General features: G+C 35.4%; 3 protein-coding genes and 1 non-coding gene across 6 annotated transcripts; 2 read left to right on the plus strand and 2 right to left on the minus strand.

Moving 5' to 3' along the window:
* Window positions 1-162: 162 nt before the first annotated feature.
* LOC17878674 (brassinosteroid-related acyltransferase 1) lies at window positions 163-2,496 on the minus strand. Its single transcript, XM_006283616.2, has 3 exons — window positions 2,028-2,496; window positions 1,096-1,539; window positions 163-870 (listed from the first exon to the last, which is right to left on the minus strand). Exons 1-3 carry the CDS (start codon window positions 2,466-2,468, stop codon window positions 352-354), a joined length of 1,404 nt encoding a protein of 467 aa, XP_006283678.1. The 5' UTR covers window positions 2,469-2,496; the 3' UTR covers window positions 163-351.
* A 1,640-nt stretch (window positions 2,497-4,136) lies between these two features.
* LOC17879964 (CHD3-type chromatin-remodeling factor CHR7) lies at window positions 4,137-11,536 on the minus strand. Of its 2 annotated transcripts, none has more exons than XM_023779855.1 (29): window positions 11,450-11,536; window positions 10,958-11,210; window positions 10,742-10,872; window positions 10,444-10,617; window positions 10,124-10,338; window positions 9,894-9,989; window positions 9,683-9,816; window positions 9,401-9,562; window positions 9,211-9,318; window positions 9,077-9,127; window positions 8,863-8,965; window positions 8,582-8,727; window positions 8,373-8,470; window positions 8,133-8,271; window positions 7,696-7,865; window positions 7,502-7,568; window positions 7,287-7,409; window positions 7,090-7,184; window positions 6,893-6,965; window positions 6,574-6,762; window positions 6,219-6,402; window positions 5,982-6,084; window positions 5,772-5,846; window positions 5,582-5,646; window positions 5,412-5,488; window positions 5,088-5,215; window positions 4,699-4,993; window positions 4,482-4,602; window positions 4,137-4,406 (listed from the first exon to the last, which is right to left on the minus strand). In XM_023779855.1, exons 2-29 carry the CDS (start codon window positions 11,204-11,206, stop codon window positions 4,300-4,302), a joined length of 3,678 nt encoding a protein of 1,225 aa, XP_023635623.1. In that variant the 5' UTR covers window positions 11,207-11,210; window positions 11,450-11,536; the 3' UTR covers window positions 4,137-4,299. The 2 variants fall into 2 exon arrangements, with proteins under 2 accessions (XP_023635623.1, XP_023635622.1); XM_023779854.1 differs by having other exon boundaries at window positions 9,680-9,816.
* A 1,177-nt stretch (window positions 11,537-12,713) lies between these two features.
* Window positions 12,714-12,787, plus strand: TRNAT-AGU. Its single transcript has one exon. It is a non-coding gene; the product is annotated as a tRNA-Thr (tRNA).
* A 1,439-nt stretch (window positions 12,788-14,226) lies between these two features.
* LOC17878107 (U-box domain-containing protein 14) lies at window positions 14,227-16,614 on the plus strand. 2 transcript variants are annotated; one of them, XM_023778935.1, is made up of 3 exons: window positions 14,227-14,948; window positions 15,270-16,179; window positions 16,329-16,614. In XM_023778935.1, the coding sequence occupies exons 1-2, from the start codon at window positions 14,296-14,298 to the stop codon at window positions 16,168-16,170; spliced, it is 1,554 nt and encodes a 517-aa protein (XP_023634703.1). In that variant the 5' UTR covers window positions 14,227-14,295; the 3' UTR covers window positions 16,171-16,179; window positions 16,329-16,614. The 2 variants fall into 2 exon arrangements, with proteins under 2 accessions (XP_023634703.1, XP_006283546.1); XM_006283484.2 differs by lacking the exon at window positions 16,329-16,614 and having other exon boundaries at window positions 15,270-16,303.
* Window positions 16,615-17,532: the final 918 nt, after the last annotated feature.

Raw genomic sequence — 17,532 nt, forward strand, 5'->3', positions numbered from 1 at the left:
TTGGCTTAGGTGTCTACATTATAATAAGATTCATAACTTTAACATATTTATCCAGAAATGTCGGAAGGAAATAAAAGCCTACTAATCTTTTATTTAAAAAAACATAAAAAAAAAAAGAAAAAGAAACAAAGCTTATCACCAAGATAAAGTGATAACGACAAATAGAAAGCAGAGAGATATGTCACTAAATTATACATCATCATAACCCAATTACAATAAAGTGTCTTTAGCACACACGCATGCATATAGAGGAGCCATATCATCAAATTATATACTACTAACACAAAAAACAACTTACAAAAGATTCATTCTACTAATTAATTAACTAATTGATCATCACCAGCTAATGCATTAGGTATCAAGGAAATGATTTGTAAAATCATTAACATCTCGTGGGTCCAAACCTATCCTCACAAGAACACCTTTAGCATCTTTATTAGGGTTCTTCATGAAATAAGCAACTTGTGGAACCGGAGGACACAGCGCCGCCACGTTATCTACCGGCACGCCCCCCTTGCCAAAGCCAACATTGTGAAAAGGCATTTTTGTCCAGTCGGAGATTAGTGTTAGCTCTTTGAGAGGAGGGAGATTCCCATCGTTTCTTTGATCATCACCACCTCCAAGTGCTTCCATATAAGCGTTGATGTAGTCTTGGTCGATTGAATTCTTCGCTTCTCTAATCTTGTATATTATTGACTCGAGCGTTAGTTCTTCGAGTAGTTCTCTGGTCGTGGAAACCACCGAGGCTAGCACGTAGGCGTTGCCGGAAAACCCTTCTGGCAGTGATGGCTCCGTCCTTTTCCTTATGTCCACCGCGAATTGTAAACATACCATGGCGTCTCTCCTCAACCCTAACGCCCTTGTTCTTGCCTGCAAAGTTTATATATGGTTAATATTAACGTTTCTCACTTTCTTGTAATGGCTAACATATATTATATTTGTTTCTTGAAGCTGTTCTCACTATATATTAATGTCATAGAAATTATAAACGCAGACAAAACAATCGAGACTAACTTATTAGTTATCCACCTAATGAAAATAAAATTTAGTGCAAACAATATTAATTCGTAAAATAAAGTTCTTGAAATTATTTACCATCCACAAATGAGCAGCAAGAAACTCAAAGGAGGAGCACAAGAACCCTTTTAGTAATTTCTTCTTCAAGCTTTCTATCGCTTCGTCACTAAGCTCGAACGTTTTGATCACAAAACCAGGGTCTGGTAACTCAAGATCAGGGTTTTGCTCCTGATGGCTCATCATCGCCTGTTTGATCAACTGGTACAGATGATAAATGGCTGCAGCATTCGTTACTGGGATAGTCTCCCGGCTCTGATTCAAGTCCCGGTTAAACAGTAGTGTTCCTCGATCATGGACCGGTTTGATGACCAAGTGATCTTTTTTATTAGTAATCTTATCATCGGACGATTTGTTGGAGTTGGAAGCCCAGGCGTGAATAAATTCGTAAGCTGAGATTCCATCAAATAGTGAGTGGCTTGTACCGATTCCAATTGAGTATCCTCCACATGCAAATCTTGTCACCTACATTAAACATACGCCGATATATCATCAATCAACATACCCGTTTCATCTACTGTATTTGTTTTTGTTTTTACCTATTACAACTGTGATCTTTAAATTTTAGTTGATTTTTATAATGTTTGGTTGATTGTTAATTGTAGTTTGTTACTAATGAAAAAAGGCGTGTTACAATAATACTATATGCGTATGTTAAAATATAATTAGAATATATATTACCTTATCATACACATATGTAACATAGATATTTGTGTATAAACGCTTGCTAGAATGTAAGTTCTAACTTGAATTGATCTCAAAATTCTTTATTATGTGGTAATCATGTAAATTAATGTTTGTGCTTAGGTTTGATCTGATCGGCCATGAGTCATATTGATGAAAACTGTAGACATCTAGTGAAGTACGTACGTATATATATACACTTCATAGTAGTATTTTCACATAATTATTCACTATTCTTGAGAATATATATGTGTTGGCGACTAACTTACCTGAGCAACAACAAGAGGCATCACAGACAAATCACCATCAAAGGAAGGCTTGTAAACCAAAGTCTCATAAAACTCATTGTACTGAGTCAAATCACCAAGCTCGGACAACTTGACACCTGTGGCCACCGCTTCCACCATGACTGCGCCACCATCATTACACCGGATGTTGAGATTGCAGCCGCGTCCGTCCAAACCCAGCCTCCCGGCTGCGGGAAACCATACAGACAGAGTCTCCTCCAAGCCGAGCTTCAGGTCGGAGAAGACGGAGTCAAAGTCATGAGTTGTGGTATTCTTGTAGAAGAAGACCAAGTACATGAGTAAGGGACACTGACGGTCCAAATTGGACAGAGTGATTAGTTTCTTCTGGTCTTTGTTTTCAAACCTCGGATATACATTCAGCTTTTGGATTGTATCAATACGTGTCGCCATTAACATGTGCATGTGTGTATAAGAGTTGAATGTAGATTATGTTTGTGTGTGAATGTAATAAGTAAGATGTGTAATGCCTATATATACAATTGGAGATAAATTAAAGGAGCTTAATCATATGCCAAGGAGCCACTCTATGTGTCTCTTCAGATAGTTTTGAGGGTTTATTTTTATTTAAATCTAATTTTCTTCGAAGTGCTCTATGCTTACGGATGATTAGTTTCAACACTAATTTTCCTTTCCCTTACTATTGGTAGTGTTTTATCATTTTGTTATTTAAATTCGAATACAAATGATTGAAAAGATACTTAATTCCGTTTTGTATATTTTATATGCTATTGTGATATAACGAAAGCAAAAGCCTATATGTTTTCTTTGGCATAGGCTTTAAATTAGGTTCACACACACATCATCATCATCAATTTATTTGGAACTATTCGAAGAAAACAAAAACACGATATAAGAAGAGTTTTTTAACCTTTGATATTTTATTTCGTATTTTTTTGTTTTTTTTTTAATGAAGATATAGCTTTCTTCTTTTTATCACGTCCAGCTAGCATTTTACGGAAAAAACATAATTCAACGTTAATCTTATATTAATTAGAGAGTCTGGTGTTAGATAAACATATTTTGGTTAATAATGTGTGGTGTAAATTAATTAGTAAATGTAAATATAGTAGTAGAAGAGTAGTATGATCTGTCTTGCACTGGGTTAGGTGAAATGAAAAGACTGTACACAATCATGCAAAACCCTACAACCTCCATCACGGGATGCTATTTTCCCCAAGACCTTGTCATGAAACGGAACTAATAACATAAAAGGTCAAACATACACTATTGTTGCAGATAAAAAGCAACTATGTTTTTACCCTCAAAAAAAAAAAAACTAAGTTGTCTTCGTTATAGCCTCGTAATGTTTCAACACCATTATACATGCGTTTACGTTTTGAAAAAAAAAGATAAAAATCACGAAACAGTTCACATCTTTTCTGTTCATATATATATAGATAATTATCTTTGATTATTCGGCCACATAGAGAAAATTACATAAAAGTTCCCATGATCGTATAGAATTAGGAAGGCTTGAATAAAGAGCATCACAGCTTGGCTTGTCCCTTCGGTGTTTATAACTTTGAAACACGTATATATATATATATACGAAACGTACGGACTGAAATGCGCACAACACCTGTATCTGTATGCTTGCATATATGAGATACTGATTGGTCTTATAACTCAAATCTTTATGAAGCTACTATGTGCATTTATCGATTGAAAACAAATTTGATAATGTATAAATTAGTATATACGATGGGAATATACGTATAAAAGTATAAAAGTGTAAAAGTGGGGAAAGCTAGAGTGGAGAAGTTGGTATATGTTTGAGAGTTGGAGTAAGCGTGAGGTTTTTAAAAGCCTTTCTCTTTTAATTTGTCTCCTCTTTCCCACCATTTCCCCTTGTTTTCTGCGGCTCCTCTCTTTTCCTCTTTTCTCTTTTTTGTAATATTTCCCATTTTCTACTTTGTTTCTTTAATTATTTATTGATACTATATTATCCTTTACAATGTTTGGTTGTATATATTCAAAAGTATCCTTACAGTGGTTTTAGAGCGGAGACTACGAAGATAAATGTGATCAAATCTAACCTAATTGATATGCTATGCACTCATTGTCCGTATGTTTAACTGATAGCAATTATATTAGATTGTTCCATAATAGTAAACGCATGCAAACGAATTCAAAAGGTAACTTAGTTTAGCCCATCGGTCTTTGCTAAAATTGAGAAAATTAGTTAAAGCCAACTCCTAAACAATAATGAGATGAGAAGTAACAATGATTCTGATTAATCTATAATAATGAGGTTATCCGCTGCATCCATCTTAATATCATCTTCCTCTTTACCCTCGCCTTGCTTGTTGTCAACGGCAACTGCTGAAGTTTCTTCTGAAACTGCAACATTAAAAGCTTTCCCGTGAGGATCAAAATCTGAAGAAAATATACATATTTGTAACTGTAGAAACATACTTATTGGCTCAGTCGTCTTAGGCAGTGGTTCAAGCATGTCTTTGTCTGCAGCTACAAAGCTCGCTCCTACCGTACCCATCACCTTTGTTTTTGCTTCGGCCTGTTCAGCCAGTATCTTTTCCTGCAACCAAAGATCAATAGAGATAAATTAATAACGTAGTAACATGTGAAGAGAAAAAAAAGATTAAAGTTAGTGAGTCGGCGCCTCGCTACATACATGGTACTCATATTTTATCGCCTTCTCCAGCATATTAACCCGTTGTTCTACATGGTTGCAAAGTCGTTGATAATCAGGAGTGTAGGATGGTTTCTTCTTTTTCTTCGTTCCACCAGCAGAAGAAGCTTTATTATTTCCGGCGTTACCAGTTTCCTGATTCAGGCTACTCTCTGGCAAGCTATCTTCTTCAGGTTCACGCCAAGTTTTGCAAGGGAAACTGATACCCAGTTGCTTGCAGAGAGTCTCTTTTAACCCTTCTAACTCAACGATAATTGGCCAGTGGCCATATCCTTGTCTATATTTATAAAGTTTCAAGATCAGGGACACAACATATGAGCAAACAATTGAAAATAAAATAAAATAAAAGTTTTAAGGATCGTATATCTTACTCGGAAACAGCACGAAGAAGCTTCCTGTCATGTTCTGCCTCAGCAAGTTTTCCAAAGTCCAAACTGAACATTTTGATGATGTGATCAGAGAAAAGAGGTTCTGTCGGATGGTCGTCCATATATTGACACTGTCACATCACACATTGAGAAGTGATGTCAAACAAACAGAAGAGCTAGGGAACAAGAAACTAGGGAAGAATTAATTAATGCATTGAATCTTCTCAAGTTTTGGTTCTAGACAGCTATATATATGACCTCAGTTACTAGTGCTAACTAACTGTTTAAACTATATCGACAGTGCTGGAACAATGGTAGTAGGCATACCTTCTCCTTTAATAGCATCATAAAAGTCATCCTGATTAATAGCTTCTCACAGTCCATTTCTTCTTTGGGAACTCCATCTGCATATATAGATCATTGCATGCGGTGATAAATGGAAATAGCCAATAAGTATAACCAAGAAACAGATGACCAGATCTTAAGCCATACATTACCTGAAAAAGTTGGAGATTTTTTGTCGGAGTTTTCAACAATGTGCTTCAAAAAGTATACCCCATACCTGAGAATTAAACAACATATTATACAAGTTGTTAATGAAAAACGCAAATAAAGAAGATCATAAGTTTTTGTAAAAGAAGCTAATATAATAGAGAAGAGCAGAAATAGCTTAAAGGTCAAATATACGTTTTGATCTCGTCATAGGTCTTCGGCATTAAGGGTTGAACAAACTCCTTCCAATCATAGTTTCCAGCTCCGTACCTACAAAAGTTGTTTTTAGACACTTATATATATGATACAATGATGCTTTTTGAGAGAACAGCAATGCACAATTTAGACAACAATATTTCTTTTATAGAGAAGATCGACCTTGTTAGAAAGAAGATATATATATACCTCAGAAACGTGTCCATAAAAGTCTTCCTATCAGACTTTTTAAAACCCAGCACCCTGAGAGATCTCCCTTCGCCTTCCATCAAAGGTATTGGCTCCGAGTTACCTTAATTACATCATATTAAAAAAAAAAGATTTTGAAACAAAATTACGAACCTTTCCAATTATGCCACTGACTTCATATCTTCAGTGATATATATATATATATATGGAAATGTACTAATTAAGTAATTGTAGTACCGTGAGCCCTTTTTCTGTATGGCTTTCTACCCCTAGGGTTTCTCTGTGGAGCTGCTGCTTCAACAACAGTTGGCTCGGCTTCAACTGCTTCCTTCCTCTCATCATCTGAACCAGCAATATCATCATCATCATCATACTCATAATCATCATCAGCCTCATCATCATCTTCTTCAGCATATGTCACCTACCAAAATAATTAACAAAAAAGAGGAATGTAATTAAGAACACCTTTGCGTAAAGGATATACATAAGAAACGATTGATCTGGACAGAAATCAATATGTATGTACATCTTCAGTAGTTAATAAGAAAAAAGCAAATACAGCATGAACATGTTGGATCAAGAATGAGTATACCTGTTGTTTGCACTTTCTCTTCCTCTTTCCAAGACCATTGAGCTCCTCAGCTTGGTGCATCTCATGTTTGTCTTTCAACAGCTCTTCCCAGTGACTTGTTCTATCAGCATTGTTTTCTATAGCTTGTGCCTCCTCTACTGCTGCAGCCGAATCCTCCTCATTTTCATCAATATACTCAAATTTGGCCACCTAATATACAGGAAAGGACACCAATAAAAAGCTTATATTTGGATTTAATTAATGCCCCTGATGAATAATTAATGTGTTAATGTTACTTAATTGCAGAAAAAAAAATAGAAAGAAGAGAGGCAAAGTAAACCTTGAAAGCCATTAAGAAACCATTCTCTTCTTCATCACCCTCTTCAGCATCTATATACTCACGGTCAAGCAATCTGCAGAAGAAATTAAAGAGTGGAGATAAATCATAAATATATTCCATGCAACTACTAACGAGGGGCCTCTTTGAACTATATTATAGTACTAGAATCAGTTGGGAAGTGAAAACGAATATATTACTTTTGGATAGCAGCATCATCATAATGTATCTTGCCATTCCCTGCTTCAGAGAACAGTTCCTTGGAACCATACTTGATGATCTCGTCCAGCTCGTCCTAAATTACAGTCATGCAAAGAAAACACCCATCAAACCTTGTAACATAATAACAAATCTATTTGCATGGTTAACAATAAATGATTATAAAAAAAATACATACCTGACTAAGCTTTGATTGTTTAAATTGACCCACCACAAGACGCTCTAGAAGCATCTTCTGTTTACTCATCTTTAGAATCTTTTCCTCCACGCTGTTACTGTGTACCATACGGTAAATTAATACCTAAAGAAGACAATACATAGTCAGGGACATTGAAAAAAAAAAAAAAAAAATTGCAAGTTGATCACATAGTATTGACGTGATGATAAAATTACCTTAGCCGTCTGGCCTAGGCGATGCGCCCTAGCCATGGCTTGAATATCCCAATGAGGATTCCAGTCACTGCAAAGTCAGTATAAAACATGTTAAAAAATACGTATAACAACCATGACGTCTTAACTTAAGAGTTTGATTAAAGCATTGCTTTAAGAAAAATAATTGATCTAAAAGATATTAGCTGAACACAAACCTGTCATAAATGATGACTGTATCCGCTGTTGCAAGGTTTATTCCTATCGCACCAGCTCTTGTAGAGAGCAAAAAACAGAACCGGTTGGAGTATTCTGCATTAAAACGATCTATACGTACTTGCCTCTCAGCTCCACCGACCTTTCCGTCGATCCGTTCATAAGACCAATTCTGGAAAATAAAAAGATCACACAATATCATACAAAGAATTATCCTTGATTGCATACAACCAAAATATAAAACCAAGTTATTAGAGCCAAGTATTGTTCAGGTAATCACTATGTTATCGTTCCTTGCGTCTTAATATATTAAAAAATATAACCTAATTTTGAGTGGGAAGGATTTGATTAATATTCCAAGACGTTTGCATAGCATGCAACAACACCAACTGAACAAATCAATATATGTGGAAACATAGACATAGCAAATCAAGGCTACCTTATAACTGCAGTAATCCTCAAAGATGTCTAGAGTGTGTTGGAATTGGGTGTATATGAGCACTCGATGCCCTTGCTCTCTGAGTTTGACCATCAATTTGTCTAACAGTTGCAATTTTCCAGATGCTTCCACGAGTTGTCTTTGGCACAGTTACAAAAAAGTTCAAGCAAAAGTCAGCACAAACACTCCACAATATACTAAAAAAGGAATCAAAATATATCAAGATTTTGTTATGGTTACTTAAAAGCTTCATCAGCGTTTTCTAATTTTGGCTCAGCGCCATCTAGTAGATACGGATGAGAGCAAACTTTCCGTAGTTCCATTAGCACGTTAGAGATCTGAAACATTTGAACCAACACATATTATTGTACCATATATAGTCTAAAAGCTACCTTCTTAAATGATATAAATACATATGCCTAAGCACAATCATATCCACAAAAACTTACTTTACCACCTCCTTTCTTTGCCAAGATTTGATAATTACGTTGAAGAACAGCTTTGTACCAATGTTTTTGCTGGCTGCTTAAATCAACACGCAAAATGAGTTCCTTCTTTGGGGGCAGTTTCCCCTTCAACACGTCTTTCTTTAACCCTGTAACAACAATATAAAAGCAAGATTATTCACCATGCATGATTAACATTATTGTATAGTTATTCCGTGGTGAGAGATTTCACGTAGATTTTTTTATTTTTTTTAAGAACTTATCAACAAGATTTTGGTTATTACTTCTAAGCAGATGCGGTGCCAACATTTGGTGGAGTCTTGAAATCTTCTCCTCTTGATTTATACTATCTTTAAACTCCTCTGAAAACTCCCCGAGACTCCCAAACTGCAAGCGTGAAAAGGAAAATAATTAAAGCAAGCTATGCTAATTAATTAATAGTTAATTTAGTGGATGTAGTTATTTCATATGTGTTATAATCTTTTGGCTAATATATACCTTGGCTGCATCAAGAAAATGCATAAGAGAGAAAAGTTCATCCAAGTTGTTCTGAGAAAAACACCAAAAAATCAATACTGATACAAAAGAATCGATAGCATATATATTATGTGTTATATTCTTAACTAACGAACCTGAAGTGGTGTTCCAGTCAACAGAACACGATGCTTACTCTTACATTGCGTCAGTGAAGAGAACAACTTCGAACTCATATTTTTCAAACGATGGCCTTCGTCAACAATCTAACAAGGGAAGAGTGATATACAATAATGAACAAAATGTAAGATATAAAAGAAAGACATAAAAGAGTAGAGTATAAAATACCATGCAGTTCCACTTGATTGGTTTCAGATATGTTGTGTCGCTGTTAATCATCTCATACGATGTGAGGAGGACATCGAGTTTACAAACTTTCTTATTTTCAGGGAAGTAGAACTCATGTTCCCTTATGACACGACGTGCTTCGGAATTCCCAGTGTACATAACCTGCATCGTAATATAGAAGTTAAATCAATTTACAAACAACTAATACATATATACCATGTAACTTATATACATGCATAATTAATGTGCTCGAAACGGAAACATGATATAGTTGCGTACAACATTGAGCTGTGGAGTCCAGGTGGAAAATTCCCTCTCCCAGTTACGGAGGGTTGAGAGAGGAGCAACAACCAGATGAGGAGCTTGGTTTTCCTCCAACAGAGTAGCTAAGAAGGCAATAGTTTGTATTGTTTTGCCTGCAGCACCACAAAAATTAATACCAATCAATCGATCTCTTATTCTACACAAAATGTTATAAGGGCATCATACATACCTAGACCCATTTCATCCGCAAGGATTACATTGGTTCCCTGGAACCATGAATACTTCAAGAAATTTAGCCCTTCAAGTTGGTACTCATGTAGTGAGCCTTTCAAAACACAAACAAAAAGGTAAATAAATCACACAAAAATTTCTGAAAAAAATACCAAACAAGAAGAACAATGCATGTAACTACATAAAAAAAAATGTATAAGAATAGTAGTTCAAGAGTAGTCTAAATACCATTAAGGAATTCAGGAGTATGATCGAAGTGTTTGAATTCCACTTGGTTTCCCACGTTTTCGATGATGTTCTCTCTACGAGTGGCAGAGTTTATATCCTTAAACCTTTGAATTTGGTTCTGGAACGCTGAGATGTCTGATTCAGATTCCCAGTAAGTTTTATCATAAGAAAGTTCTTTGAACTTTACCAGATACTTCTTCCCATCTTCTTCTTCCCTGCATCGCCATAAAAAAAAATGTCACATTTTTATATATTGAAATAAGAGAAGTATAAACACATGAATTTAAGAAGAATAAAAAAAGAGATTTCAATCACTTAACCGGCAAGCAAGAATCCGGTCAACAGTTGTCCACTCAGGAGGAAGAGCAATCAACTCATCTTCGTCGTGACTCAACATGTTATCGTCAATCCTAGCGTTAAGTTTGTCCACCTTTGCCTTTAATTGTTTTTGAGGATGTGCCTTGTGAGCTTTCTCGAGTTCCTCCTCGTCCACCCTGTGATTCGACAGTTAAATCAGATAAGAGATGAGCATGACAACAATAACAACACCAAAAGTACATAATAATTTACATGTTCAAACATATATAACAAGATTTTGTAGCAAAGCTATGGATATACCAAGAGCAGTGTAGGTATGAGGATTCCTTCCACTTTAGAAGATATTGTTTCACAAAAAGTTGGCTTGAATCCGGATCGTTAAGTCGAAAGTCACGGTCCAAAACTTTTTCAATGTCTTTTAGAGGACAAACCTGAAAATGGATAATACAATTAGACAAAAGGTTTGTAACAGGAGAAAAAAAGTAAATGTTTGCACAATTAGACCAAAGGCTTAACCTCTTCACTTTTCTCTTCAACTTGTTCTTTATCTTGATCGAAGCCGTCTTCGTCCATATCATCCGTGGTGTAGCTGTCTTCGTCCATATCATCCGATGTGTAGCCGCCTTCGTCCATATCATCCGATGTGTAGCTGTCTTCGTCCATATCGTCCGTGGTGTAGCTGCCTTCGTCCATATCATCCGTGGTGTAGATCGGCCTTAGGCCGGTTCTTGAACGTAGTACTCTCTTATCACCCGGGGTAACCATTTCTCTAAAAAAAACAAAAAATCAAAAAATTCATAATTTTCCAGACAAACATAACAATCACCTAGCTTAAAGAGTGAAAAAGAAACAAAACTATAGCCAAGCTATGAAAAAAAATACATCTATCAATTATGTCACATCAACCATCAATAAGAATTTGAAATATGAAAACCATACGATTTTGTAGATTATGTTCAACGAAAATAGAGTAGAGAGAAACGATTGTGGATAAGAAGAGGGATTGACCTTAATTAGGATTTGGGTTTTGTGATTAGAGAAATCTTCTCAGAAAATCTAAAGATGAAGAAGGAGGAGAGTTATGAGAGGCAGCAAATGCAGGAGAGCTTTTTAGAAGTGAGTATATGCAGATTTTATATGGATGGAAAAGGAACTTAAACCGTTAGGCGTACGCGGTGATTTTGAATACTTTTCTTAGGTTTATACCGAAAAAATTAAGATAAAACGACGAAAATAAACACATATTGCTACAAAAATCTATATAAAAAAGGTTATTTAATTTAATTTTGAATAGATGTGTTTATCAATTTTTCTTGTTATTGGTCAAACAAGAAATTAATACATATATGTAAATTTATTAAAATTTTGGAAATAAAGAAGAAGGAAATATAAGATTTCTTTGTCTGAATTGGTCGACCAAAAAGAAATTAGTTGGAAGGATTAATATGGTGACTCAGAATCTTAAAAGATTTGTTTGAATACTAATAAATTTATAGTAAAGAAGAACAATGCATGAGTGCAAAATGGAAGGTATGCAAATGTTATATAAAGAAAAAAAAATAAAGATTTAGAGATGCACGCACTTGCAGATTTTCTCAAAAATTAGCGTTAGTTCTTCTTGTCAACAAAATCCAAATTAGTCGTCCGTTACATTATGTGATTTGCTTACATATAATATAAGTGTGATTTGCTTCTGACCAATAGTATGAGGATTTTTCTTAACCTTTAATCCAATAGTTAGAAGACAGATGGCGTATACTTTGATTAGTTGATAGATTTCCAGATTTCTAAGAGGTGCATATATCGCATGACTTGGCAAATTAAGTGAAACGGTTCTTTTGTTAAACTCAATTACGAGAGATTTGGCCAATAGTGTATGGCTGTTATTTCATACTGATAAGCTTAATTTGTGACACTTGTTGTAATTTAAATTCATTAGATTAAAAAGTCACAAATTTTTTTTTTTTGTCGATGAACTGGATTCTTGTAGTAGTTTTAAGAAATTTTATTGATAAAATATATCTAATTAATTTGATTATTTTTTTCCAAAAAATCAAAGAATCGTGTTAATTTTTGTAATTGAAACTTTATATCCTTTTTATTTCACAATTTATAAGATTCTTATTTTTAAGATAAGTTACTTATGTATATTTAAACACATTTTATATGTTCTACCGTCGAAAACGTATATACATGCTTTCATAGCTCAGAACGTTAAAGAAACGTTTCTTATTAAACTGCATATAGTTTTAAGTTGAAAGTCAAAGCAAATGCTTTCATAGCTCAGTTGGTTAGAGCACCCGTTTAGTAAGCGGGAGGTCTTGAGTTCAACTCTCAATGAAAGCAATATTATTTTTCTTTTTCCAACTTTAATTTTCCTAATCTCCCTGTTTATATAAATAACCCATTCTATAGTTTAATTATCTCCCTAGATCTCTACTTAATTTGTGTTCACATGTATGTGTTGTACTTTTTTACTTATTCAAAACGCATATGTTTTATTTCATATCATCAATACAAAATCTTAGACTTATATATATTTTTAAGATATGCATTCGTTTAAACTTGATTCATATATACAAATAACAAACATGAACAATAGTATCTGTTTTATACTAACTCGAACACATAATCCAAATAAAGTGGCAAAATATCTTATTCTATAGATTTTGGGAATTAGAATAAAAAGAAGGGATAATACTAGTAGTGAAGAACAAAAGAGTCAGGCTTTCGTTAGAAGCTAGTTTTCGAGTTACGAGTGAAACAATCTATTCAATGTTCTCTTTTAGTTCAGACAAAGCTTCCACGTGCTTTGACTTGTATAATACTAAATGTTTCACAATTGGCCCTGATCGTCTGCGTCTCACCCTTTCGTCTTGACCTGTACGCCCCCCTTCTATTGAGTTTTACCGAGATAAATATATACAACTATTTCTTTAACTACATCCTGCAGTTATTACAGCAGAAGAAATATTTGGATTTGTTCGTGAAAGGTGTAGCTCATTTGGTTGAGTGCGTACCAGTAGAAGATTGAGATAGTGGAGTAATGACCAAACACCACAACACGCAGTGTCTATCATTTTCGGATTCTTCCACTATGCAACAAGAGTATTTGCATTTTCGTAGGTATTTTGATGCTTTTTGGTCGGAATAATTCTTCTTTTTAACAGTTAAATAACACATTGAAAAACAGAGATAAATGTTGTAGGTCATCTTTGTCCAAAAAAAAAAATATATATGTTATAGGTCATCCTAAAAATAACCAAACCTTACCAAAAAAATAAAATATATGATAAAATCAACGGTGGAGGAGCCTAAAACTAAAGAACTTGCTTGCCTCAGTATAACAAAAATGATGGGACTTGTGTATAGGTCGAAACTGTAGAAGCCTCCCTGACACAATGTGGTAAATTTCGAACGGTTGAAATCAGTGATGGCCATGCCCTCACCGTTCTCTTGTACTATCACATTTCTCTTCCGATTTAAAAACTTTGAGAAATAAAAAAAAAAAAAAAAAAACTTTGAGAAATAAAACAAATTGTGATGCTATAGAACAAAATATAGAATTGAATTATACTAATTGACCAAATAGTCTAGTATCCGCGATTAACTTTAACACTGCATCCAAACAAGGGCCAATCAAGAAGTTAAAAAAAAAGAATAGAAATAAACAGTCAACATTCGCTCTGTTTTCGCTTCCAAATAAATAAAAAATAATTATAATTCTTTTCTTCCTTCACACAAAATAAAAATGCAATATATATATACTTACACACTCTCCTGTCTTTGCTTGGGGGTGATGCAAATGAAGGTTTAATAAGCTTAAAGGAGTGATCGGAGATTTAACAAAAACAATGGCGAAATGTCACCGCAACAACATCGGATCTCTCATTCTTGACCGTGCTCCTTCCACTTCTTCTTCCTCTACTTCTTCCGGCAACCATTTCCGTCTCTGGAGCACTTTCTCTAGATCCAAGTTCCGTAGGAAGATCGTCGACGCCGTCAGTTGCGGTGGTAGCTCACGTTACCGTCACGAGCTACGAGAAGAGAAGGATGACAAGGAAAGCTACGTGACGGCGACGGCTAAGTCAACGAAAGCCAATACGATCGGCGCGGCGTTGAATGGCGTAGCGTTCGAGGATAAATCGAAGAAATCTGAGAAGCTCTGTGATCTGTTGAATCTAGCTGAGGTCGAAGCTGATGTTGAGACTAAGAATAAAGAGGAAGCTCTTGAGGTTTTGAAGCGTGTGGTCAGAGAGTTACAGTCTTCTTCTGCTGCTGCGGTGGCCGCGCGTGGAGATGAGGAAGACGGTGGGGGCTGTCGGAAGAAGATAGCGGCGGCGAGTGAGGTGCGGTTATTGGCTAAGGAAGACTCGGAGGCGAGAGTGACGCTTGCTATGCTCGGTGCGATTCCGCCTTTGGTTAGTATGATCGACGACTCGCGTATCGTTGATGCTCAGATCGCTTCGCTCTATGCTCTGCTCAATCTTGGGATTCGTAACGACGCGTAAGTCTCATACTTCCATTGCAAGGTTTTTATATTTTTTTCTTGAAATGTTTGGTTTCCCATTGTTCTTGTTTTTGTTTGTTTGTGTTCTGTATGAATCCTTTTGGTGAAATAATTTCTATGTTTGTCTGCCAGTATTGAATTGGATTCATCCGTTAAGTCACTTTCCATGCTTTTTGTTCTGTTTTTTTGTTAATCTATCTTGACTCTGGAGTGAGTATGAAGTATGGAACAATGTGCATGACTTGAATCATTTATTTCAATCTTTTTACCCATTTCAGAGACCTTCCCTGACTTGGAAGATAACCTCCACTTTTGCAGGAACAAAGCAGCCATTGTTAAAGCTGGAGCTGTTCACAAGATGCTGAAGCTAATTGAGTCTCCCAACACACCTGCTCGAGAGATTGCAGAAGCTGTAGTCGCCAATTTTCTCGGATTAAGCGCTCTAGATTCTAACAAACCGATCATCGGTTCTTCTGGAGCGATTATCTTCCTGGTGAAAACTCTCCAGAATCTGGATGAAAGAAGCAGCTCACAAGCGAGAGAAGACGCCCTTAGAGCTCTCTACAACCTCTCTATTTATCAACCAAACGTTTCGTTCATCCTTGAAACAGATTTGATCACGTATCTCTTGAACACATTGGGAGACATGGAAGTGAGCGAGAGGATTCTCGCCATCTTGAGCAATCTTGTGGCAGTACCAGAAGGGAGAAAAGCAATCAGTTTAGTGTGCGACGCATTCCCTGTGTTAGTTGATGTACTGAACTGGACAGACTCACCGGGATGCCAAGAAAAGGCCACTTACATACTAATGTTGATGGCTCACAAGGGATACGGAGATCGACAAGCCATGATTGAGGCGGGTATCGAGTCAGCGTTGCTCGAGTTAACACTTTTAGGAAGTGCATTGGCACAAAAGAGAGCCTCAAGAATACTAGAATGTCTAAGAGTAGACAAAGGGAAGCGAGTCTTGGATAGTACTGGATCATGCGGAGCCTTGTCTGCACCGATATATGGGACCAGAGACAATGGTATGAACCACGAGGAAAGCGATCATATGATGAGCGAAGAGAGGAAAGCCGTGAAGCAGTTAGTGCAACAGAGTTTACAGAGCAATATGAAGAGAATCGTGAAGAGAGCTAACTTTCCACAAGACTTTGTTCCTTCAGAGCATTTCAAGTCACTTAGTTTGAGCTCCACTTCAAAGAGCCTCCCGTTTTGAAAAAAAAATGTAAGTCTGTCTTCGTCATTATGGGTCTTATCATTCTAAACTATACTATTAAAAGTAAATTAAGTAAGAGATTGTCACATTGATAAGTTTGTTAACTTTCTTCCCAAGGCTTTTATTGATTTGATGCTCTGTCTCTCACTCACTGACAGTGGCATGATATTGTAAATCCTGGTAGGATTAGTGGGCATTGACTTAGTCTCTCACATGCACTTCACCCAGTTTCTTTACACTTCCTCGACACCCCACTCACATAGCCCAAATCTTAAGATTACCAAATTGCCCTATCTACCTTAACTAAAGGTGTCGGTCATTTTCTTCCTTTCAAGTATGGCTTGGTCCACTCTTGCTTTTGCTTTTATTGTTTTGTATTTGCTCTCTCTATCTCTCTGTAAAATATATTTTCCCAAGTAGAGAGTTTTGGAATCTTTTGAGACATTGTTTTATGGTCGTCTATCAAATACTATAGTGTATGCATGAATAAACAATGTGGCGGCGTGGAGTAAATTGGATCTGTCGATCTAACTACATTTGTTTGTTAGTATTGTCTTGTTTCGTAGCAAATATTTATACTCAATTTTATTTTTAATCAATATAGAATAATCAAGCGTCACGTCTTGTAGGTGTCATCATGATGCGTTTCAAAAAAAAAAAAAAAAAAAAAAGAGAGAAAGACACATACATACCTATTGAGCTGATTGAACCAAGAGGAAATAAAAACAAAGAAAGAGTGTTGTTGCTTCGACAGATATCATCAGCTTCTAAGACCAACATTAACAATGGGTTTTAGAGAGGATGTTAGGATATTAAGGTTATAAAAATAAATTAAAATTGATTAATTTTACTAAGATACTTAAGTTGGGTATGTTGGAGAAGGATTCTTTTTGTGGGTTAAGAGACGCCACGTGACGCAATCGGATTGGGTAAGTTTTTTTTTTTAATTTTTTAATTTTTTTTGGAGAATGATTCTTTTGGTGGGTTATGACATTATAATTTTTAAAAAAAATTTTAATTTTTTTTTGTAAACCATTTATTATGACATTACTATAATTTCTATGAATTGGGTAAGTTGATAATTATATTATGACATAACAATTTTCAAATTTAACTATGAATTTGATGAATCGATGTTAAGAAAAACCCAATAAAATTAGCCATACATGAAAAACACAAGTCAATTTTCTTATATTACAAATTATAAATTTATTTAATTTAAAAAAAAAAATTAAGATACCCAACTTAAGATCCTACCAATAAACACATCTCAAATCTAAAAACAAAATAAAAACTCTTAAACTCTACTTTTTCAAATTTAATACTAAATTAATACTAACATACCCTAACTAACATCCTTCC

This window comes from Capsella rubella, unplaced genomic scaffold (assembly GCF_000375325.1).
Source record: "Capsella rubella cultivar Monte Gargano unplaced genomic scaffold, Caprub1_0 scaffold_7, whole genome shotgun sequence".
NCBI lineage: Eukaryota > Viridiplantae > Streptophyta > Magnoliopsida > Brassicales > Brassicaceae > Capsella > Capsella rubella.

Coding starts and splice junctions, on each gene's coding strand:
- LOC17878107 (XM_023778935.1), top strand. CDS start 14,296: ATGGCGAAATGTCACCGCAACAACATCGGATCTCTCATTCTTGACCGT. Junction 14,949..15,269: donor CTTGGGATTCGTAACGACGC/GTAAGTCTCATA, acceptor CCACTTTTGCAG/GAACAAAGCAGCCATTGTTA.
- LOC17878674 (XM_006283616.2), bottom strand. CDS start 2,468: ATGCACATGTTAATGGCGACACGTATTGATACAATCCAAAAGCTGAAT. Junction 1,540..2,027: donor TGCCTCTTGTTGTTGCTCAG/GTAAGTTAGTCG, acceptor TGTTTAATGTAG/GTGACAAGATTTGCATGTGG. Junction 871..1,095: donor TTGCTGCTCATTTGTGGATG/GTAAATAATTTC, acceptor TAAACTTTGCAG/GCAAGAACAAGGGCGTTAGG.
- LOC17879964 (XM_023779854.1), bottom strand. CDS start 11,206: ATGGTTACCCCGGGTGATAAGAGAGTACTACGTTCAAGAACCGGCCTA. Junction 10,873..10,957: donor TTGAAGAGAAAAGTGAAGAG/GTTAAGCCTTTG, acceptor ATCCATTTTCAG/GTTTGTCCTCTAAAAGACAT. Junction 6,763..6,892: donor GTTTCTTAATGGCTTTCAAG/GTTTACTTTGCC, acceptor CCTGTATATTAG/GTGGCCAAATTTGAGTATAT.